This window comes from Salvelinus alpinus, chromosome 9 (assembly GCF_045679555.1).
Source record: "Salvelinus alpinus chromosome 9, SLU_Salpinus.1, whole genome shotgun sequence".
NCBI lineage: Eukaryota > Metazoa > Chordata > Actinopteri > Salmoniformes > Salmonidae > Salvelinus > Salvelinus alpinus.
In genome coordinates, this window is record NC_092094.1 from 55,050,042 (window position 1) to 55,074,066 (window position 24,025).

Below are 24,025 nucleotides of genomic sequence, written 5' to 3' on the forward strand. Positions count from 1 at the left end.
AACTTAATTAACTTTTAGCGTGGAACAATTCTACAGTTTAGTTGCTGAGCATTCCGACTCAAGGTTGTTTCTCTCACGCCCAGACAGCAGCTCCAGCAATGCGCGTTACACAAAAGGTGAGTAATTTTTCACCAGAGATAAATATTTTTGTACTGCGCCTTTCATCTCTGAATTCAAGTAGGTTTCTTCCGTTTTCCATGTCATTTCCTGTAATAAAAAGATGGTGGTCAAAGCCGAGAGAAGCGGTTGACTCGTAGCAATTATTTCTAATAAACACTGCATTGCCCTGGACTAGTGAAATCAAAGAGTGGCGGTCCGTCAACGGCGAGGATTACAGAGGCTTGAGTTGTGGTCGGGGGATAACGTGTTCATCGCAGACCGTCCGAAGCACTGCAGATTCTGTAGAAGGTGAGTGTCTTACTAGCCAATGTGGCCAATGAAAAATGGCTTCCGAAAGCGTTAGGCAAATTGCCAATTGCCTGCAGACGGGAACCAAGGAAATATCTGGGAATAGCGCAGTGCAAGACACAGCTGGAGTCTGTCACATAGCATACATGTTGCTGTGCTTTCCTTGTTATTGTGTAGTAACAGCAAACTTTGGCGATAGGTGTAAGTTTTTTTGTTTGTTTTTGTATCATTGTAACGTTAGCCCGTTTATGTTCCGTGTCTCTACTCACTAAACTCGAGCCTACTGAGAGCGGCAGTCTTTCCGACCAATTAGATTTCGCTGCCGAATTTATTTTTGCTGCCGATATATTTTGTAGGGATTTGTTCCGGAAGGTGCATTATCAACAACCGTGTGGGTCGGACTTGGGTTTCTTGCGGTCACTTCGAACGTTTGATGTCCAGATTTCCCCGGTTGTGTTCTCAGAATACAAACTTTGCATTATGAGATGTTTACAATGTAACCATATTTGCCTTTGAATGCATCTTGCATTATGAAAAACTGTTTACTAATTAAAAATATATATTTTCAAAGACTGGATGTTAATGACAGTTTCCCCTATTGCATTGAGTCAGAGCGAAAGAGGAGAAGCGAGAGGGTATATGTCGCGTTCAAAACAACTAACTGGGAACTCGGAAATTTCCGAGTTCCCATGGTCGGAAAGTCGGAATTCTGGAAAGAGGCCCGAGTTCCCGACTTGGAATTCCGAGTTGAATGACCATTCAAAACGATTTTACCTTGTCGGACCTCGTTTTTTCCCCCGAGGTCCTAGTGTCTTAAACGTTATGAAGTCTTAAATCAGAGATTTAGGCAGTTAACCCACTGTTCCCAGACCGTCATTGTAAATACGAATTTGTTCTTAACTGACTTACCTAGTTAAATAATAAAAAATGTATAACATTTTCGAGTCCGAGCTCCCTGTTAAAATCGGTCCACGAAAATGACACCACCAAGTGGGTAATTTTTGTATGGAGGTAATGAGTATCGAATTTGGTCAACACATTTTCTTTGTTATTGCTAATTTGCTATGTGAGGCTTGTTCTATGAGATCATCTTCATCAGCTAACGTCACTTTTTGTGGATTTTGAAGCATTTATGTAAAACAACTACAAAGCACAGCTTCATAAAGGTCATGTTAACTTTATTTATTTAACTAGGCAAGTAAGTTAAGAACAAATTCTTATTTACAATAACGGCCTACCCCGGACGACGCTGGGCCAATTGTGCGCTGCCCTATGGGACTCCCAATCACGACCGTTTGTGATACAGCCTGGATTTGAACCAGGGACTGTAGTGACGCCTCTTGCATCGGGAACTGACTAATATTATCTCAGATCAAAACGTGTAAGATCTCATAAACCTGTGTTAACACCTTATTTTCTGAGTTTATTCCAAAACCCTATTAATTTTGCCCATAAGAATGGCTGAAGGAAGTGGAGGTAAATCATTTCTGTTTTTTTGGACTACGCTGGTAAGCTCTGACAGTATACGTGTATGAGGTTGTATGTAGGTCACTGTTTTTCCTTGTGTTATTTGCAGATGAATTATGTGGGACTGAATTTGCACTCAGTGAGCCCACTTCCCTCCACAATGGCAGCATCGTCTGCCTATCAAACCAAGCCATCCTCAGAAGCCGGGCCCAACAGCAGCACCAGGTGGGTGATGCTCCTCACAGACAAACAAGCTGTCCTGACTGATTTTATATATACTGAACAAAAATATAAATGCAACAATTTTATTTATTTTACTGAGTTACAGTTTATACAGTATGAGGAAATCAGTCAATTGAAATGCATGCATTATGCCTTAATCTATGCATTTCACATGACTGGGAATACAGATATGCATCTGTTGATCACATATACCTTTAAAAAAAAAAATGGGCCTCACTAATGGGCCTCAGGATCTTGTCATGGTATTTTTGTGCATTCAAATTGCCATCGATAAAATGCAATTGTGTTCGTTGTCCGTAGCTTATGCCTGCCCATACCATAACACCACTGCCACAATGGGGCACTCTGTTCACAACGTTGACGTCAGCAATCCGCTCGCCCACACAACGCCATACATGTGGTCTGTGGTTGTAAGGCTGGTTGGACGTACTGCCAAATTCTTAAAAATGTTGGGAGGTGGCTTATGGTAGAGAAATTAACAATAAATTCTCTGGCAACAGCTCTGGTGGACATTACTGCAGTCAGCACGCCAATTGCACACTCCCTCAACTTGAGGGCAATGTGTTATGTGACACAACTGCACATTTTAGAGTAGCCTTTTATTGTCCCAAGCACAAGGTGTAATGATCATGCTGTTTAATCAGCTTCTTAATATGCCACACCTGTCAGGTGGTTGGATTATCTTGGCAAAGGAGAAATGCTCACTAACAGGGATGTAAACAAATCTGTGCACAATTTGAGAGAAATAAGCTTTTTGTGCGTTTGGAAAATTTCTGGGATCTTTTATTTCAGCTCATGAAACATGGGACCAGCACTTTACATGTTGCGTTTATTTTTTTTCAGTGTACATTCACATCAGCATCAACAGAGTAACTGTACATTATACTGCCCTTATACCACAGCATTGTTGAGTACTAATTTCTGATTGGCTAGAAGGGCATTCTAGAATGGTCATTAAAACCAGATAACGGGACAGTTGGAAAAGATATTGGGACACATTTCAATCATGACCCAATATGCGCCATTGACATGCAGACATTGACAGCCATTTCTTGTCATGTTGCTCATAAAGGTTTTGGGATTAGGCAGCAACCAAATTGACTAGTATTCAGTTATGCAGTGTTGCATTGTTCTTTGCATGCAATGTTGAAGAGAAGCTTTTCAAACCCATGTAGTGTATCATAAATAATCATGTACTGTATGTGACTTACCACAGCCTAATCAAAGACGAGTGTGAGTCCGAGGAACCAAGCAAGAAACTCAAGGTTGATCACGAGCACGGTGCCAGTGAGAGCCACCATAAAGTAGACTTCTGGTGTAAGTGTCATCATATTTTTCCAACAATTCTCACGCTGAACATTGATGTATACTCCCATCAAAAACGGATCCATAGGGTAATAATTGTAATAAGGTAAAGCCATTTGAATTCAATCACTTTTTGACAGCACCCCTTTTGATTTGAATGAAACCTTCCATACATATTTTGCCCATTGCAGAAGTTCACAGAAAGTGGCTTTTTGGACCTGAATGCCAAAACCTTCAAGAGATAAAGGGTGCTCAAAGTTGACCCATTTTGCATACCCCACCATATCACGAGACATCCATGTCTTCATCACTGGAAAAGATAAACGCTTGACATTGATATATTTTAAAAGTTTACAATCGAAATGTCAACTTTCAAATGCTTGAATTTTGAGAGAATCTGTCGCACACCCGAAAGTGCAGGAGATAAAAAGTAACACTGAAATTTAAAGGAATCTCCTCACACTCAGGATCAATGCACAATTTTCGATTTATTTAGGCTGAGTTTTCTGGCAGCGTCATTAAATAGTACCCGCAAACTACCAGTCTCAACGTCAACAGTGAAGAGGCAACTCCGGGATGCTGGCCTTCTAGGCAGAGTTCCTCTGTCCAGTGTCTGTTCTTTTGCCCATCTTAATCTTTTCTTTTTATTGGCCAGTCTGAGATATGGCTTTTCCTTTGCAACTCTGCCTAGAAGGCCAGCATCCCGGAGTTGCCTCTTCACTGTTGACGTTGAGACTGGTGTTTTGCGGGTACTATTTAATGAAGCTGCCAGTTGAGGACTTGTGAGGAGTCGGTTTCTCGAACTAGACACTCTAATGTACTTGTCCTCTTGCTCAGTTGTGCACCGGGGCCTCCCACTCCTCTTTCTATTCTGGTTAGAGACAGTTTGCGCTGTTCTGTGAAGGGAGTAGTACACAGCGTTGTATGAGATCTTCAGTTTCATGGCAATTTCTCGCATGGAATAGCCTTCATTTCTCAGAACAAGAATAGACTGACGAGTTTCAGAAGAAAGTTATTTGTTTCTGGCCATTTTGAGCTTGTAATCGAACCCACAAATGCTGATGCTCCAGATACTCAACTAGTCTAAAGAAGGCCAGTTTTATTTCTTCTTTAATCACCACACAGTTTTCAGCTGTGATAACATAATTGCAAAATGGTTTTCTAATGATCAATTAGCCTTTTAAAATTATAAACTTGGATTAGCTAACACAACGTGCCATTGGAATGCCGGAGTGATGGTTGCTGATAATGGGCCTCTGTAAGCCTATGTAGATATTCCATAAAAAATCTGCTGTTTCCAGCTAAAATAATAATTTACAACGTTAACAATGTCTACACTGTATTTCTGATCAATTTGATGTTATTTTAATGGACAAAAAATATGTCTGTGACCCCAAATTTAATGGACAAAACTTTTGTTTTTCTTTCAAAAACAAGGACATTTCTAACTTTTGAACGGTGGGGTTTCTATGTATATATACATTGCATTCGGAAAGTGTTCATACCCCTTGACTTTTTCCACATTATGTTACATTACAGCCTTATTCTAAAAATGGATTAAGTGACATTTTTTCCTCATCAATCTACACACAATACCCCATAATGACAAAGAAAAAACAGGTTTTTAGAAATTTTTGCAAATGTATTAATAATAAAAAAATATATACTTATTTACATAGGTATTCAGACCCTTTGCTATGAGACTCAATTGGGCTCAGGTGTATCCTGTTTCCATTGATCATCCTTGAGATGTTTCTACAACTTCATTGGAGTCCACCTGTGGTAAATTCAATTGATTGGATATTATTTGGAAAGGCACACACACAGTGGCCTCCATCATTCTTAAATGGAAAAAGTTTGGAACCACCAAGACTCTTCCTAGAGCTGGCTGCCCGGCCAAACTGAGCAATTGGAGGAGAAGGGCCTTGGTCAGAGAGGTGACCAAGAACCCGATGGTCACTCTGACAGAGTTCCTGTGTGGAGATGGGAGATCCTTCCAGAAGGACAACCATCTCTGCAGCACTCCACCAATCAGGCCTTTATGGTAGTGGCCAGAGGGAAGGGACTCCTCAGTAGAAGGCACATGACAGCCCGCTTGGAGTTTGCCAAAAGTCACCTAAAGACTCTCAGACCATGAGAAACAAGATTCTCTGGTCTGATGAAACCAATATTGACCTCTTTGGCCTGAATCACGTCTGGAGGAAACCTGGCAATATCCTTACGCTGGGCATCTTGTGATGACATGCATTATCTTAATTAGGCCCACAGAATTATACCTATGGAGGAGCAGCTTCTATGGAACTTTGAATGTCTTTGAACTTCAGAGTTGGCTTAACTTTGGGCCAAAGAAACTAGCTAACAAGCTTGTCTGTACAGAGCAGCACCAGATTTAAATACACGTCTTACCTTTTTTGTAGTTAATAAATCCAATGTGATAACTATAGTATCCCTAACTAGCATTGAAAAAGTGAGTCCATTCTTCTCTAATTAAAAAATATCTCTCCCTTTCTTCTGAATTACGCTTGTAACGTCAGTAGGCTACAGGTATGCTTTGGAGGGGCAGGTGGCCTGCACACACACCCTGACAAAGATTTTCAGCTGGCAGTTAGACACTGGAAAAAGTTTCTGATTGACAGAGGGTTTTGCATAGGCGCTTTGTGTTTTTTTGTGGGACTGGGAAACCGGAATGTAAAAGAGCGTTATTAATCGCATCCCATGCTTTTACAATAACGGTTCTGTTCCGGAACAGGGTAGATCCTTTTCGTTCCCAGTTCTGATTCTGTGTGGTCTTTCAAATAAAAGGAATGCTGTCAAAAAGTGATTGAATTCAAATGGATTTACCCAATGTCCACTTTTTTTCAGTCTGTGAGGAGTGCAAAGAGTATTTCTTGGAGGAATGCCCAAACCATGGTCCTCCGGTCTTTGTGCCAGACACACCAGTGGCACTGGGGGTGCCCAACCGGGCTTCCCTCACAGTGCCCTCGGGAATAGAGCTCGTCCGGGAGGAGGAGGAGGTGGATGTGTGCTGCATAGATGCGGGCATCCCCAAGGGGGCGCTCTTTGGCCCGTATCAGGGGGAGTTGGTATCTAAGGACTATTCCTCAGGGTTTTTCTCTTGGATGGTGAGTCGAGCAACATCCCCACTCTCTTAGGTGCACCATGTGGTGCAGGGACTTTTCCTGGAAGTCGTCCAGTAACTTTCACAAAATAAGCATTTTAATGAACTATTAATAAATATGTATTTCATTATTTGTCAATGTTTTTAAGCATTTATAATAGCTTATTCATTTCATTAATGTTTATTCATGAAAGTTATTATAAAAATGTTAACCCAACTTTGCATGTTAGACATTTGTAGCCACATCCTTCAGTGTGATAAAGGCTTAAACATGTCAGGGATCTTATCTTTCTCCAGAGAATGTATCTCATCCTTGAGCTCTCATCTATTCTAAAGCATCGACCACACCATTTCATCCTTACTCTCTTAGATCGTTGATGAGAACAACACATACAAATCCATTGATGGCAGTGATGAAACTAAAGCCAACTGGATGAGGTATAATTTACATGTTGATCATACATTAACCTCTCAGTTTTGAGGTTGTTTCTGTTCAACTCTAGAGGAACTTAATCAGCTGTGATACTTTGACATCAGTGACGAGTATTCAAGGAATGTGAGAGGACGGCATATATGAGGGTTGTGAAAATCCGGTATAATCGAACTGGTTGACTCTATGTACATTGCTTAAAACATGTTGTATGCTGCAACCTATGTTGTATCAATGCCTTATGCAACTAAATGATATTTCTGGGTTTTTGTTGCCTCCAGGTATATACGTAATTCGTCAGATGAGAATGAGAGGAACATGACTGCGTTCCAGCATGGAGAACATATATATTTCCGTGTGTGTCGGGAGTTGTCGGCGGGAGAGAGGCTCCGTGTGTGGTACAGCGATGACTACATGAGGCGGCTACACAGTGTCTCGCAGGACAGTATTGGCCACAACCTGGACACAGGTGAGACGTCCCCCTGAAAGTTATTTAAATTTGCTTCTCATATTGCTGCTCAAAATGACTGACTTTGTGAAAGAAATATCCATCAGTAGTAAAACTAGTGTTATTCGTGTTCCATTGACTTCTTTTGGAGCGATTATGATGGCCAGTGTGGATCGAGGGAGATTTCAAATTCAAACAACACTGCACAATATTTTTGTACTTTTTAATTTCTTTTTTAATCTTGGATGGACGCAAAAACCTGTCTCGGTCAGTACAATAATTTAATCCAATGCTCGGTTCATTGAGCCATTGAATAAGTTTTTCTTAAACTACAAAACATGAAATGTTCGTCACAAATTTCCTTGAATAAACTCTCAATTTAATTCAAAGCTCAAATGAAGGACAGTTATTATCCATGCTTCTTGAGCATCCTGGGATGATATAACTTCACCACGTGATGGTGCGATTGACTCCTTCATGTTTACCAAACCGGCTCCACGCGTGCATCTGCATGCGCCATCGTATCATGTTGACTTTGTCTATCCCCACCAGACTCTTTCATGACACGCAGGTTAAAATACCTGAACCAACTGTACATTTGGGGAAAGGTCAAAACACACATGAAACATTCATGGAAATGTAGCTAGCTTGCTGTTGCTTGCTCATTTGCCCTGGGAGATGAACATCGGGCTGTTATTTTACCAGAAATTCAAATGGTCCTTTTTTTAAAAATATTTTGTTGAATTTTGACCCATTTTGAGTCACACAAAATTGTGTGTTCTCTACTCTGACAATTCATCCACAGAAAACTAACTAGGTTTCCCCATTTTTTTCTTTGATGAATCTCTCCTCGTTCATCTTGCTTCTTCTGTGGATTTTATATGGCGGTTGGCAACCAAGGTGCATTACCGCCACCAACTTTCAATCACCAACGTGTGTATTATGGTCTTTCTTATTAATGAAGGGGCCAATGTGTGACATCAGGGTATACATTTCAAAATGATTAGATATACATTTTAAATATGATTTTCTTGCAGCTTCACGTGTAGTTACAGGAATACATTTCTAGGTAGGCACAATGAGACCGTAACTCTACGTAACAACAACAAAACATCTACATGTCATTCAAAATGTCACAAGAAACATGGACACCGCATGTTTCTTTGTCATGCCTTGTTGCCAGTTCTTTTTGTGCTTTAGTCAACGTCTCTATCATTTAGATCCATGCTAAACATTCCTGAAGAATGAAAAAGATAAACAACAGCATGTCTATGTTATAATAATTGAAATAATTTTGTTGGCAAAGCCCATTATAGACAATAAAAATAATCATTATAATCAGTGAACTCTTTAGGCATTGTGTGTGTGAGTCTGTGTCTGAAAACTAGCCATCAAATTCTTGCTTCCTCTATCCTTGTTTCTTCCACTCCTTGCCTTTCCTTGAAAGTGCATTGTAGCCTGAGGGGAGGAACCTTCACTCCTCTCCCACAAAGTTCTTTGAGAGGAAGGTGAGGAATGGGGGAAACAAAGGGGAGAATCTCAATTGAGATTCACCAAAGGACAGAGGAAGCAAGTATTTGACCGCTATTAAAGCCCCCGTGAAGTCTTTGTCATTTTACTTAATCATCACTGTATGTCTAATAAAGCACTGTTTATTTAATGAAAATAACTTAAATATTTTTTTTTATCATTTATTTTCGTGAGCCTCCTTCTGCTCTTGAAATGCCCAGTCTGATCGTATAGGCGTTAGGAAACAAATGTGAATATATTTACATACACAGCCCTGATTGGCTGATAGGATTGTCTAGAGTCCACCCCGTCACCCAGATGAACAGTCATTGGTCTATTATAATCAGTTCGTATTGTGATGTCATGATGTGGGCCAAAAGTTCCATCCCACCTGAACAGGGTAAAATTTCAGGCATTTTTTTCAAATAGCTCTTACACAAAAAGTGCATTATCATAATTTTCACAATCTCAGAGGGTTATTTCGACCTCATAGTAGGGCCGGGACTATACCAGTTTCGCGATACTCGTTAGCATCGTGGCAACGAAACAAAACACTTCGTGGATTTAACCTCTTCAGGAAAACAGCCTTAATGTTGGAAACATGTTGTCATTCAGTCACACATTTATTTTCCAAGCTATAGCACACTATTTTACATACAGCAGGTTTTTAAAGGACCAAAGTGTTTGGTCTACTTCGTGTTTTCATTTTTGCCATGGAAAAAAATATTGTGATACTGATATCATCCTGGCCCTATCGCATAGCGTGTGTGTGGAAATATAATTTTTTTTTAAATAAAAAAAAACCTACATCAAGTTTAACTGCACTGTCCCTTCAACATTTTAGACAGTGCTAGGCTGACTGACTGCGCTGCCATAATACCCATATCCTGTCTAGAAGTGGTAGGCCCCTACTGGCCATAGTCTAGACATAGTCTAGAGATCTGAGAGGGATTGATGGGTGGTAACATGGTGAGAGCTCCACCTTACACCTGTCCAATCATCTCAGATCTCCACAAGTGTCTAGGGGTAGGGGGTTGCTTCTGGCAGGACCCCACAACCCTCCGGTGGACCTACTGCATTGGTTGGATGTTTCATTCCATTGCTATACACACATGGATTTCGACATAACCTGAAAGGCCGCTCAGCAAGGAAGAAGGCACTGCTCCAAAACCATAAAAAAGCCAGACTACGGTTTGCAACTGCACATGGGGACAAAGATCATACTTTTTGGAGAAATGTGGTCTGATGTGGCTCTGGTCTGATGAAACAAAAATAGAACTGTTTGGCCGTAATGACCATTGTTATGTTTGGAGGAAAAAGGGGGAGGCTTTCAAGCCGAAGAACACCATCCCAACTGTGAAGCACGGGGGTGGCAGCATCATGTTGTGGGGATGCTTTGCTACAGGGGGGACTGGTGCACTTCACAAAATAGATGGCATCATGAGGAAGGACAATTATGTGGATATATTGAAGCAACATCTCAAGACATCAGTCATGAAGTTAAAACTTGGTTGCAAATGGGTCTTCCAAATGGACAATGCATACTTCCAAAGTTGTGACAAAATGGCTTAAGGACAACATAGTCAAGGTATTGGAGTGGCCATCACAAAGCCCTGACCTCAACCCTATAGAAAATTTGTGGGCAGAACTGAAAAAGCGTGTGCGAGCAAGGAGGCCTACAAACCTGACTCAGTTACACCAGCTCTGTCAGGAGGAATGGGCCAAAATTCACTCAACTTATTGTGGGAAGCTTGTACCCAAAACATTTGACCCAAGTTAAACAATTTAAAGGCAATGCTACCAAATACTAATTGAGTGTATGTAAACTTCTGACCCACTGGGAATGTGATGAAATAAATAAAAGCTGAAATAAATCATTCTCTCTACTGTTAGTCTGACATTTCACATTCTTAAAATAAAGTGGTGATCCTAACTGACCTAAAACAGGGAATTTTTACTCTGATTAAATGTCAGGAATTGTGAAAACTGAGTTTAAATGTATTTGGCTAAGGTGTATGTAAACTTCCAACTTCAACTGTAGATGAGAAATGCAAAATATGTAAACATTATTTAAGTGACTAGTGTTCCATTTATTAAAGTGGCCAGTAATTTAAAGTCTATGTATATAGGCAGCAGCCTCTAATGTGCTAGTGATGGCTATTTAACAGTCTGATGGCCTTGAGATGGAAGTTGTTTTTCAGTCTTTCGGTCCCATCTTTGATGCACCTGTACTGACCTCGCCTTCTGGAAGATAGCCGGGTGAACAGGCTGTGGCTTGGGTGGTTGTTGTCCTTGATGATTTTTTTGGCCTTCCTGTGACATCGGGTGCTGTAGATGTCCTGGAGGGCAGGTAGTTTGCCCCCAGTGATGCGTTGGGCAGACCGCACCATCCTCTAGAGAGCCCTGCGGTTGCAGGCGGTGCAGTTTCCGTACCAGGCGATGATACAGCCCGACAGGATTTTCTCAATTATGCATCTGTAAAAGTTTTTGAGGGTTTTAGGGTCCAAGTCAAATTTCTTCAGTGCTGTTATTGTGAAGTGGAAACGTCTAGGCGCCACAACGGCTCAGCTGCGAAGTGGTAGGCCACAGAAGCTCACAGAACGGGACCGCCGAGTGCTGAAGCTCGTAAAAAGCATCTGTCCTCTTTTGCAACACTCACTACCCGAGTTCCAAACTGCCTCTGGAAGCAATGTCCGCACAAGAACTGTTCGTCGGGAGCTTCATGAAATGGGTTTCCATGACCAAGTAGGCGAAAACAAGCCTTAGATCACCGTGCGAATGCCAAGTGTCAGCTGGAGTGGTGTAAAGCTCGCCACCATTAGACTCTGGAGCAGTAGAAATGTGTTCTCTGGAGTGATGAATCACGCTTCACCATCTGGCAGACGGACAATCTGGGTTTGGTGAATGCCAGGTGAACGCTACCTGCCAGAATGCATAGTGCCAACTGTAAAGTTCGGTGGAGGAGGAATAATTGTCTGGGGCTGTTTTTCATAGTTCGGGCAAGGCTCCTTAGTTACAGTGAAGGGAAAGCTTAATGCTACATCAATCAATGACACTCTAGACGATTCTGTGCTTCCAACTTTGTGGCAACAGTTTGGGGAAGGCTCTTTCCTGTTTCAGCATGACAATGCCCCCGTGCACAAAGCGAGGCCGATACAGAAATGGTTGTCGAGATCGGTGTGGATGAACTTGACTTGCCTGCACAGAGCCCTGACCTCAACCCCATCAAACACCTTTGGGATGAATTGGAACGCCGACTGCGAGCCAGGCCTAATCGCCCAACATCACTGCCCGACCTCACTAATGCTCTTGTGGCTGAATCGAAGCAAGTCCCCACAGCAATGTTCCAACATCTAGTGGAAAGCCTTCCCAGAAGAGTGGAGGCTGTTATAGTAGCAAAGGGGGGACCAACTCCATATTAATGGCCACGATTTTGGAATGTGTGCCGAGCCGGTGTCCACATACTTTTGGTCATGTAGTGTATCAGTCAGCTAACCATTTACAGCAACCACAGTTCATTAAGTCATTACACACTAAATCATAATCAGAAATTGAGAAATTAAATATGTGTACTTTGGCTGTTCAATTGCGTGCAGTTTCACACCAGTTCTTTATCATTCAGAAAATAATTTCCTGAATCGGCTGTTGCACGATAATTTCCCCACATAACTAAACAACTCGCCCAACAACATCAATTGCACACCCAACAACTATTATGCTTAATTATTGAAGAACCCCATTAATGACCGTGTACATTTTGGTTTGATTCATCTTGTTAAAGTCACTCTTTCTGTTAGAAGCATTTGATTTTGCAATCCATACATTATTTTGGATATGTGTGCCCATAAACTGTTTTCACACCATAACATAGGGAACTACGAAATGTTACGAGGTTACAGTGCACTTCCGAGATCGCCATACAATAGAGTCCGACAGCAATATCCAGGAATTTTACAGGATCAAGTTCAATGTGTAATTCAATTGTTAAATGCTTAGTATATGATATAATGACAAACAGCAATATCATAAATGTAAGGAAAGAAAGGTAGTGTTTTTTGTCACATGATTTCTACCAAATCTGTGAAGACTCTAAGCATGAGAAAGGGTTTAAACAGGTTTATTATTAATGACTTTGTAACAGCTCCAAATAGTTGTCCACTACAAGAAATGCGCACTGCTACCCGAGTTTATAGAAAGACCTATATGCTCGTAGACAACCAAAGAATAGATGGGAGAGACAGGACTTGCAGCGCGTCAAGCATCTAAAATAGAACCAAGTTCTAGATTAGCGCCTGGCTACGTAGACACCTGTTGGACGCGCGTGAGCAGTTTGGATGAAATGATTGAATAACATGTATGTGTTCTTTTATTTTGCAACGCTCGCGCATGCTATGTGGCCGGTTTGGTCAGCATGCTAGACTTTTACATCCAGGGCTCAAATTGAGGGGGTGTGCCCTACATCCATGACAATATGTGAACAATCTCCACTGGTTTCCATCTGTACTCCCAACAACCTGTATTTTAAAAGAATGGATTAGAGCAACAACGAACAATCACCAATGAGTAAACACTATCTCCATTGGGAAAAGCGTCTGCTATTTGACAAAACAGGTCTCTGATATGATAATCTGGCATTGGGGATTAGGTCTACTCTAGCCAGTTGGTGCACCGTTGACCCACTTATGAGTAGCTACGTCCTACATCCAGATCCAAGCCTATGGTCTTAGTATTTTAATCTGATTATGAAAATTTGCCTGGGATGGCAAAAACGTGGCAAAATCATGGAGTGTATGTCTGATGAAATGAAAAGCGACGTCATCGGGATAATTTCAGTTGACATTTTATTCATATCTCCTTTGACCTTCGGCATTTCAAAACAATCTCTATAGGGCTGAAACTTCCATTCTGTTGTTTAAACCGTTGCCATTTTTAACCAGCAACAATACTCTCCAAGAGGAAAAACCTTCCGGATCGTTTACCTGCATAGGTTCTGCAGGTAAGCAAAGTAGGTTCTCGTTTTCTTATGCTGTTACGTTTTTTATAGGATAGGGAATTAGTCATTGTCTGAGGTTACTTTTCTTTTCATTCTGCTTGGTATTTTGTATGTTATCACATCCATTGTACTAGTAGTTGGCAATATTATACACCGGTGTACTTCTACACAGCTAACTCTGCACTGTTGTGTTCCAGGACTGTTGACTGTTGGGAAATCCGAGGCCCAGGAGGAGACCAAAGGACCTGTGCTCAGGTCAGCTCTGCATGGCAGGTGCAGCCTCAGCAAGCACACCAGCGAGGAGGGGGACGGCCAACCACAGGCCAAGAAGAAAAAGATCGACCTCATCTTTAAAGATGTCCTGGAAGCATCTCTGGAGGCCTCCAAGAGCCAGGAAAACCCCCTGAACAGCACCTTCTCCATGAGGCGTACCAGAGCTCAGCGCGTCACGCTCACTTCCCAGAGTGGGGAGTCCTATCTGGCCCAGGAGGAATGCAAAGTGGCTGGTCTGGGTCTCCACCCATCAGAGCACCTAGAGGGGGGCTTTAATGTTCGGTGTCTGAAGATGGAGGATTCCGAAGACGACCCTGGTCAGGTTCATGAGGAGCCTTCTACCTCGTTCTGCCCCAACTGTGTGAAGCTGAAGAGGAGGATTCGGGAGCTGGAGGCAGAGGTGATTCGTCTGAGGGGAGGAGAGCAGGTGGAGGTACCACCCCACCCTGAGCTGGCACCAATAGATGAGCTCCAAGGTAGGTCACAGAGAGAAACCGAGCAGTGTGGCAAGGGTTATTTGGTGAGATTATTCCTCTGCTTTGTAGACCAGAATTTCAGATGTGACATTTTCTTCACATTTAATATTCACCTTCAATTAAGATTTGAGTTCCCCATATCACAATCTTTATCATTATCAGTAGAAAAGCATGTTTTATTATTTTTATTAACCCCAAATAGTTAAATTAACATTCAATTACCACACAACAGGGTTTAAGAGAAACTAAGTGTGTGAAATATGTCAGTGATTTCTTGCTTTTGATTTTGTGGTGGTGAATGTTTGTTTTTTGTATATTCCATTGGATTTCAAATAAAAATCTGTTTGCACGTTTTGTCTTTTTACTTTGTCTCAAATTAAAATCACATTAAATTAATTAAAAACTGATGTGTTCATTTCCGTGGTTAGTATTACCACGCGTCATTGGTATTTTATAGTTTTTAAACAAATTATTCATTTCTAGACACATTTTGGAAATGTTTTGATATACTGTGGATTTGGTGTAATATTAATCTGATCGAATTCCCTTAATAGGATGAAAAGCTTCATTATTTTCCTTAGGTGTTGAATGAAAAGACATTGGTCTACTCAGATACAGTATAGATAGCATTGCTGAGGTTGTCTTTTATGATATTAATGTTATATCCTATTCTTTTCAGCAGCTGAGGCCATGACCCCTATTCCCGTGGTGCTGGATGAGGATGATCAGGATGTGGACTCTGCAGATGAGTCCATCACTGCTGACCTCATGGTGGCTGCTGACGACTCCTCCAAGCTGTTGGCTGGGCCTGGCCGACGGATACGCCGCTTCAAGCAGGAATGGCTCAAGAAGTTCTGGTTCCTGCGCTACTCGCCAACCCTCAACGAGATGTGGTGTCATGTCTGCCGCCAGTATACCGTCCAGTCCTCACGCACCTCCGCCTTCATCATCGGCTCCAAGCAGTTCAAGATCCACACTATCAAGCTGCACAGCCAAAGCAACCTGCACAAAAAGTGCCTGCAGCTATACAAGCTTCGGATGCACCCGGAAAAGACAGAGGAGATGTGTCGTAACATGATGCTGCTGTTCAATGCTGCTTACCACCTGGCACTGGAGGGCCGACCCTTCTCAGACCTGCGAGCGCTGGCTGAGTTGCTCAAGAAGTGCGAGCTTAAGGTGGTCGACCAGTACATGAACGAAGGTGACTGCCAGATCCTCATCCACCATATCGCCAGGGCGCTTAAGGAAGACCTGGCGGAGAGGATACGCCTGTCGCCCTTCCTCAGTGTCATCATGGACGGGCAGAACGATGACTTGCTGTCAGACACCGTTGCCGTCTATGTGCAGTTCACCACCAGCGAAGGACCCCCTGCCACAGAGTTCCTCTCCCTACAGAGGCTAAGCGTTGGCAGTGTGGATGGCTACCTCCAGGCCATTGATCGGGCCTTTGCTGTGCTTGGTCTGAAGCTTCAGGACATGCTGGTGGCCGGTCTGGGGGTCGATGGCTCCAACATCTCCTCCAGTTTGAGAGCAAATCTGTACATTGCAGTACGGAAGAAGCTTCCCTGGATCCTCTGCTTGCCGGTCATGATCCATCGTCCTCACCTGGAGGTGCTGGATGCCATCAGTGGGAAGGAGCTGTCCTGCCTGGAGGACCTTGAAAACAACCTGAAGCAGCTGCTGAGCTTCTACCGGTACTCCCCTCGCATGATGGCCGAGCTCAGGTCTACCGCCCCCACGCTGTCTGAGGAGACAGAGTTCCTGGGAGATATACGAGCCGTCAGCTGGATTATAGGAGAGCCAAACGTCCTGAATGCCCTTATCAAAGATTACCTGGAGGTGGTGGCGCACCTCAAGGATATCAGCGGCCAAACGCAGAGGGCAGATGCAGCTGCCATCGCCTTGACCCTGCTTCAATTCCTCATGGATTACCAGTCTGTCAAGCTAATATACTTTCTCCTGGATGTCATCGCTGTTCTTTCGCGTCTGGCCTTCATCTTTCAGGGGGACTACCTGCTGGTGTCTCAGGTAGACGCCAAGATCGAAGAGGCAATCCATGAGATCGGTCAGCTGGTGGACTGCCCTGGGGAGTATCTGCAGGAGTTTGAGGAGAACTTCCGCGAAAGCTTCAACGGCGTAGACCTGAATAACTTGCGCGTCGCCGAGTCCAAGTTCCAATCCATCCGCGAAAAGATCTGCCAGAAGAGCCAGGGAATCTTGTCCCAGCGACTCGACATGCACAGCCGCACGGTGGTCAAGGCGTGCCGTGTGCTTGACCTCACCACCTGGCCACGCAACAGGGATGACCTACGAGCCTTCGGGGAGGAAGAGATCCTGCTCATTTTTGACCACCTTGAAGCGATCCCCTCGGCTGTCCGGGAGACGTCGCGGGACAGAACTGACGCTCGGGGCAGCTTGCTGGTGGAGTGGAGGGACCTCAAAGCCGACTACTACAGCATGAATGGCTTCAAGGAGGTGGTCAGTCAAATCTCCAGGCACAAGCAGCGCTTCCCTCTGCTTAACCGCATACTCCAAGTTGTCAGGGTCTTGCCCACTTCCACCACCTGCTGTGACAAGGGCCGGGGGTCCCTGCAGAAAGTGCGCAAGAACAACCGCTCAAGGCTGACGCTGGACCAGATGAATGACCTACTGACCCTTGCAGTCAACGGGCCGCCAATAGCAAACTTCGATGGCAAGCGACCATTGGACAGCTGGTTTGAGGAGAAGTCTGGCAACAGCTATTCACTCTCAGCCGAAATGCTGAATAGAATGTCGGCTAATGAACAAAAGTATGTTCTGCACAGCATGAATGTGAACACAGAGTTCTACCCTGATATTTGACTGATGAGAGCCAGGGCTTTACTTCACTTTATTCCAAAAGCCATCCCGGGGGGAGGGGTGATCTGGGCTATAATGTGATTGGCCATACAAGTGTGCAATGGCCCTGCTGCTAAAATGGCCTGATCAGCATCACTTTAGAAAATGGAAACCTAGCTAGTAGAATCTGTTGAGCACACGTTTATGTCAAGCTCAGGAGGCAAAGTTGGTCTTAAAAGGCAAGACAGCAAACCTGACTTAGTGAAAACAATCAGTTTGTATGAGTGTTGAATTTTTAAGTATGTGTAACATATAGCACTTATTTAGAGCATGTGCTGATCACTGGTATCAACTCTGTTAGAAATGGCCATTATCATTTAGTGGGGCTTTTAAAATCTGCAGTCAACACCATTATTTGGAAAATGCCATAGGTTAATAGCTCAAGTATATGTTTTTTGTAACAATGCAAATTATTTCTCTTTCAAACAAGTCTTTGATTTCTATACATTTACGGTTTATTTTAAAAGTAGTAAATGTTTGGTTCAAATGACATTTGTATGAGATTGTGCCATAACAGCATATTGCAAGGTGATAAAGTGAAAGTTCACAAATAACCAAGGTGCTATGCCACACATCGTCACAAGAGATTATATGGTTTGTTTAAGTGTTTTTTTGTACAGGTATATACTGCTGTGGTGATTGATATTTCTTTTGTGGCTTTTATAGGTCTTAAAAGATTCCATCGAGGGGAATGTATTCTTTGTTTAATTGCCTAAACAAATGTAGGTATATTATTCATTATGAAGCAGGTAGTTTGGATGCTGATTGGATGAAAGGCGTGGTATATCAGACATTATAAACTCGGGGGTTCGAGCCCTGAATGCTGATTGGCTGACAGCCGTGGTATATCAGACCGTATACCATGGGTATGACAAAACATTTATTTTTACTGCTCTAATTACGTTGGTAGCCAGTTTATAATAGCAATAAGGCACCTCGGGGGTTTGTGGTATCTCGCCAATATACCACGGCTAAGGTCTGTGTCCAGGCACTCTTCGTTGCGTCGCGCATAAGAACAGAACTTAGCCGTGGTATATTGGCCATATACCACACCCACTCGGGCCTTATTGCTTAAATATACCACGGGTATGATGCAAAATTACTTGTTTACTGTTCTAATTATATTGGTAACAAGTTTATAATAGTATTAAGGCACCTTGGGTATGTGGTATATTGACCATACACCACACTTATTGCTTAATATTAAAGTATACTATTCGTTTTGCAAGGTGAAGCTTATATAGCCATAAATTAGCCAAAAGTTTTCAATATATTGTTTATACTTTACATTTCTTGCAGCATTTATTCTTGCATTTATTCTTAAGTATTTGTTTAGTAATACTTCTGCCAAATCATGTATGCAAGACAGAGTGCATTCGAAAAGAATTAAGACCCCTTGACTTTTTCCACATTTGACATTCTAAAATTGATTCAATTGTTGTTTTTTCTCATCAATCTACACACAATACCCCATAATGACAAAGCAAAAACAGTGACTTTTATTTTTGCAAATGTATTAAATATAAGAAACTGAAATATCACATTTACATAAGTATTTAGACCCTTTACTTAGTACTTTGTTGAAGCACCTTTGCCAGCGATTACAGCCTTGATTCCTCTGGGTATGACGCTATAAGCTTGGCACACCTGTATTTGGGGAGTTTTTCCCATTCTTCTCTGCAGATCATTTCAAGCTTTGTCAGGTTGGATGGGGAGCGTTGCTGCGTAGATATTTTCAGGTCTCTCCAGAGATGTTCGGTCGGGTTCAAGTCCAGGCTCTGGATGGGTCACTCAAGGACATTCAGAGACTTGTCCCGAAGCCACTCCTGTGTTGTCTTGGCTGTATGCTTAGGGTCGTTGTCCTGTTGGAAAGTAAACCTTCACCCCAGTCTGAGGTCCTGAACGCTCTGGAGCTGGTTTTTGTCAAGGATCTTTCTGTACTTCGCTCTGTTATTCTTTCCCTCGATCCTGACTAGTCTCCCAGTCCTTGCCGCTGAAAAACATCCCCACAGCATGATGCTGCCACCACCATGCTTCACCGTAGGGATGGTGCCACGTTTCCTCCAGACGTAAAGCTTGGCAATCAGGCCAAAGAGTTCAATTTTGGTTTCATCAGACTAGAGAATCTTGTTTCTCATGGTCTGAGTCCTCTAGGTGCCTTTTGGCGAACTCCAAGCGGGCTGTCATGTGCCTTTTACTGAGGAGTGGCTTCCCTCTGGCCACTACCATAAAGGCTTGATTGGTGGAGTTCTGCAGAGATGGTTGTCCTTCTGGAAGGTTCTCCCATCTCCACAGCGGAACTCTGGAGCTCTGTCAGAGTGACCATTGGGTTCTTGGTCACCTCCTTGACCAAGGCCCTTCTCAAATTGCTCAGTTTGGATGGGCAGCCAGCTCTAGGAAGAGTCTTAGTGATTCCAAACTTCTTCCATTTAAGAATGATGGAGGCCACTGTGTTCTTCAATACTGCAGAAATGTTTTGGTGTACCCTTCCCCAGATCTGTGCCTCGACACAATCCTATCTCGTAGCTCTACAGACAATTCCTTCGACCTCATGGCTTGGGTTTTGCTCTGACATGCACTGTCAACTGTGGGACCTTATATAGACAGGTGTGTGCGCGCCTTTCCAAATCATGTCCAATCAAATGAATTTACCTCAGGTCAGGGCCAGGGCCAATCAAGTTGTAGAAACGTCTCAAGGATGATCAATGGAAACAGGATGCACCTGAGCTCAATTTCGAGTCTCATAGCAAAGGGTCTGAATACTTATGTAAATAAGGTATTTCTGTTTTATTTTTAATACATTTGCAAAAAACGCAAGATGTGGAAAAGGGTACGGGTCTGAATATGTTCTGAATGCAATGTATGTTACTAGAATTTATTCACAACGAGTGCAATATGTATTATGACTTATGGCCAAATTCAACAACCATTTAGAGGGGAAAAAGTTATCCCCATCTTATTATACAATTTACTTATTGACATTGCCAAATTAAGTAGTGGACAAAGTTTTGCTAAAATGCATTTTGCATATTATTTGTGGCTGCTACAGTTGTTGTCATACATGCCAAAGTTTAGATTTCAGAAGGGTTTGTAAACTGGAATGTGTTGACATAATGACAACTTTCTTTGCTTTGCTTTTTGAAAACACTTTTGAGATAGTATACTTCATCAGTTATCTGAAACTCAGATCATTTAGGTGGAGTGAAATGTGTTGAAAATCCTAGAAACCACTAAATTTGCACCTGTGTTGTATGAACTGTATGAGTAACTGTTAACTAAGGTTGATGGGATCATTTCTCTCATGTTGGTTCATGACCTAAGACTTTTTGACTTTACTGTTCGAAATGTAATTGAAATTGTACATGTATTATACTTTTATATTCACTATAAAATTAATAAGTGGCCATGCAAATAATATTTTTGCTTGTATATTGAAAGTGAGTTATTTGAACTTAATTTTGGATATTATATTGAACCTTTTGGTTGGTTTCAAAATATTGTTTTAAATTGTCAACAATTAAATTACTGAAAGGCATATTTAAAAATAAATCTATTTAACCTTTATCCAGGCGAAATAATTAAGAAAAATATATTATTTACAATGACGGCCTGGCATACCAGTCTGAGCCAGACTGCTTTAAGCCTGTGATTTCACCTTTAAATTAATTACTGTAGTAATTTTAAGAGGTACGCACACTTGCTTGTTTGCATGGTTGTTGTACTGTATATGCACCACGATTGTAATCTTCAAATTATTACATGCCAATTTAAATAACATGCATTCTTCATATGTGTTTTGGGTGGATGTATAGACTATTACCTCAATGAGGTATGCTATGAAGTGTCACAAAAACAATTTTGCTTTCATTACTGTGTTTACTTCATGTATGGACTCTTAACGATAGGCAGCTGTGTAATTCATGGGAGGGGGTTGAGAGAGAGAGAGAGAAATTTAGTCAACAATCACTTCTTCACAACTGGAATCACAGTGCCAAAAATATTTCCCACCCCAATGCAAATATTCAGAGGAATGCTTTTTTTGTGTTATCTTGGCCAATCATCTTTTTACTTAGATTAGGTCGGGGTATGTGGAGTTTTTTTGCTTATTCTATAAATGATTGTTTTGCACCTTATATGTTTATATTTCTGTGTACTTTATGTTAATGATTGTGAGTATGTCCACAGCAAATGTGCATGTTAATTCATGAGCCAAGACCAAGAAAAATAAGGAGTTCTTGATCCTAGTGCATCTAGATTTATACTGTCATTTATTTCAGATTTTCCAAACTGAGCTTGTACCAAAATTCAAATTCTAGATCTACATTTAGCCTACCATTTGATATATTGTAATATACACAATGTAGTTTTAACAAATGTATGTATGCACAATATTGTATGCAGCCAAATGAAAGTCAATCAGTTATACTGTGGTATTAGTGTATTTCTTATATCTTTTTGAGGGGGGAAATTGCAACGATTCATTTGAATGGTTGAAATGCCTGCACTCTTATATCACTCTGTTTTTGAAAAGGGATAAATTAACAATATAAACATTTACCTTAATCGGTAACACTTCACATTTAGGTACCGTTTAAGGGGGTTGTAAAGGGTTTATACGTATAATGAACAAAAATATAAACGCAACATGTAAAGTGTTGGTTTCATGAGCTGAAATAAAAGATCCCAGAAATGTTCCATACGCCCAAAAGCTGATTTCTCTCAAATGTTGTGCACACATTTGTTTACATCCCTGTTAGTCAGTATTTCTTTTTTGCCAAGATAATCCATCCACCTGACAGGTGTGGCATATCAAGAAGCTGATGAAATGGCATGATCATTACACAGGTGTACCTTATGCTGGACACCTTAAAAGGCCACTCTGAAATGTGCAATTTTGTCACACAACACAATGCCACAGATGTCTCAAGTTTTGAGGGAGCGTGCAATTGGCATGCCGACTGCAGGATTGTCCACCAGAGCTGCTGCCAGAGAATTTAATGTTAATTTCTCTACCATAAGCTGCCTCCAACATTGGACGTACTGCCAAATTCTTTAAAACAATCAGCCTCACAAACGCAGACCACGTGTAACCACGCCAGCCCAGGAACTCCACAGCCGGCTTCTTCAGCTGCGGGATGGTCTGAGACCAGTCTCCTGGACAGCTGATGAAACTGAGGAGTATTTCTGTCTGTAATAAAGCCCTTTTGTGGGTAAAAGCTCATTCTGATTGGCTGGGACTGGCTCCCCAGTGGGTGGGCCTATGCCTTCCCAGGCCCACCCATGGCTGCACCCCTTCCCAGTCGTGAAATCCATAGATTAGGGCCTAATGAATTTATTTAAATTGACTGATTTCCCTTTCTGAACTGTAACTCAGTAAAATCATTAATTGTCGGATGTTGCGTTTGATATTTTTGTTCAGTATAGTTTAAAAACAATTCATTATTAATTAACATGTAGCTCATAAATCATTGATAAACATTTAAATCAGAAACATAGTGTATAAGACAATCAGATTGGAATAGTCATTTTGTTAAATAGTGTGATTATACCGCCAGAGGCATCATGCCCATAGTGAGCACAGGGGCACGTGCCCCCTCAGATTTGTCCTGTTGAAAAATAAATACAAAAATATACATTTCTTTTGTTGTTTCTCTGTAAAACTGCTAGCCACCTAGCAATATTATGAAATTGGCTTTAGTTAGCCCAGATAGATTCCCAACATCATAACTAGCTACCAAGAAGACATTTCAGGATATCAGTGAAGTTCGAGTAGCTAGCTTGTCTAACTATCTTAGCTTGCATGCCTGCTGGCAAGGTCGGTAGACTTTAGAAAAGCAAATATTTCCTAAATGTACTGAATAAGACTTGCATTCCTTTCAATCTTTGCAGAGAAGCATAATTCTTCTTTTAAAAAAAGACATCAGTCAGAAGCATACAGACTGTTCAAGATATATGCTTAGATATGCAGAAGAATATGGCTCTAGATTGCAGGAAAATGGGTGTTTCAGGTGTTTGAAAACGTCAAAGTTCTTCAATTTACAGATGGGGCCTAGCCCCCCTATGGACCACTCCCCCAGCCATCCTCGCATACTTTGTGCCCTCTTAGATGTTTGAGGTGCATGATGCCGCTATACCATTATTAATAACCATAGTAGTTGATTACAGTGCACAACTCCCATTAAAGGGTACTTAATGTAAAATGTTACTAATTAATCTAACTGTTCAGTGGTACCTGTTTGGATGCATTTAACACTGGAAACATATAAACCTGTCTGTGAACATGAGTATAACGTGTACATATATCCATATATATTCATATGACATGTATACATGAAAATGTATAGACCCCCTGTAATTGACATTGTAAGAATATCTATATGGCGCAAATAATTGTTTAATAAAATATTTTCCATGGTATTTTAACTATTTGTTCATCATGAAGAAACTATTGCACTCAAAGCAAAGCTTTGTCTGGATA

General features: G+C 41.7%; 1 protein-coding gene across 4 annotated transcripts; it reads left to right on the plus strand.

Moving 5' to 3' along the window:
• The first annotated feature begins 215 nt into the window (after nucleotides 1-215).
• Nucleotides 216-23,970, plus strand: prdm11 (PR domain containing 11). Of its 4 annotated transcripts, none has more exons than XM_071326743.1 (8): nucleotides 216-408; nucleotides 1,985-2,100; nucleotides 3,335-3,435; nucleotides 6,286-6,545; nucleotides 6,912-6,979; nucleotides 7,253-7,440; nucleotides 14,119-14,670; nucleotides 15,350-23,970. In XM_071326743.1, the coding sequence occupies exons 2-8, from the start codon at nucleotides 1,985-1,987 to the stop codon at nucleotides 17,509-17,511; spliced, it is 3,447 nt and encodes a 1,148-aa protein (XP_071182844.1). In that variant the 5' UTR covers nucleotides 216-408; the 3' UTR covers nucleotides 17,512-23,970. The 4 variants fall into 4 exon arrangements, with proteins under 4 accessions (XP_071182844.1, XP_071182845.1, XP_071182846.1 ...); XM_071326744.1 differs by having other exon boundaries at nucleotides 15,353-23,970; XM_071326745.1 differs by lacking the exon at nucleotides 14,119-14,670.
• The last annotated feature ends 55 nt before the right edge of the window (nucleotides 23,971-24,025 follow it).

What these genes read in the sequence shown, in the direction of transcription:
- prdm11 (XM_071326743.1), top strand. Translation starts at nt 1,985, where the DNA reads ATGAATTATGTGGGACTGAATTTGCACTCAGTGAGCCCACTTCCCTCC. An exon ending in CCATAAAGTAGACTTCTGGT is followed by an intron (nt 3,436 to 6,285) that starts GTAAGTGTCATC and finishes ACTTTTTTTCAG; the next exon opens with TCTGTGAGGAGTGCAAAGAG. An exon ending in ACCAATAGATGAGCTCCAAG is followed by an intron (nt 14,671 to 15,349) that starts GTAGGTCACAGA and finishes TATTCTTTTCAG; the next exon opens with CAGCTGAGGCCATGACCCCT.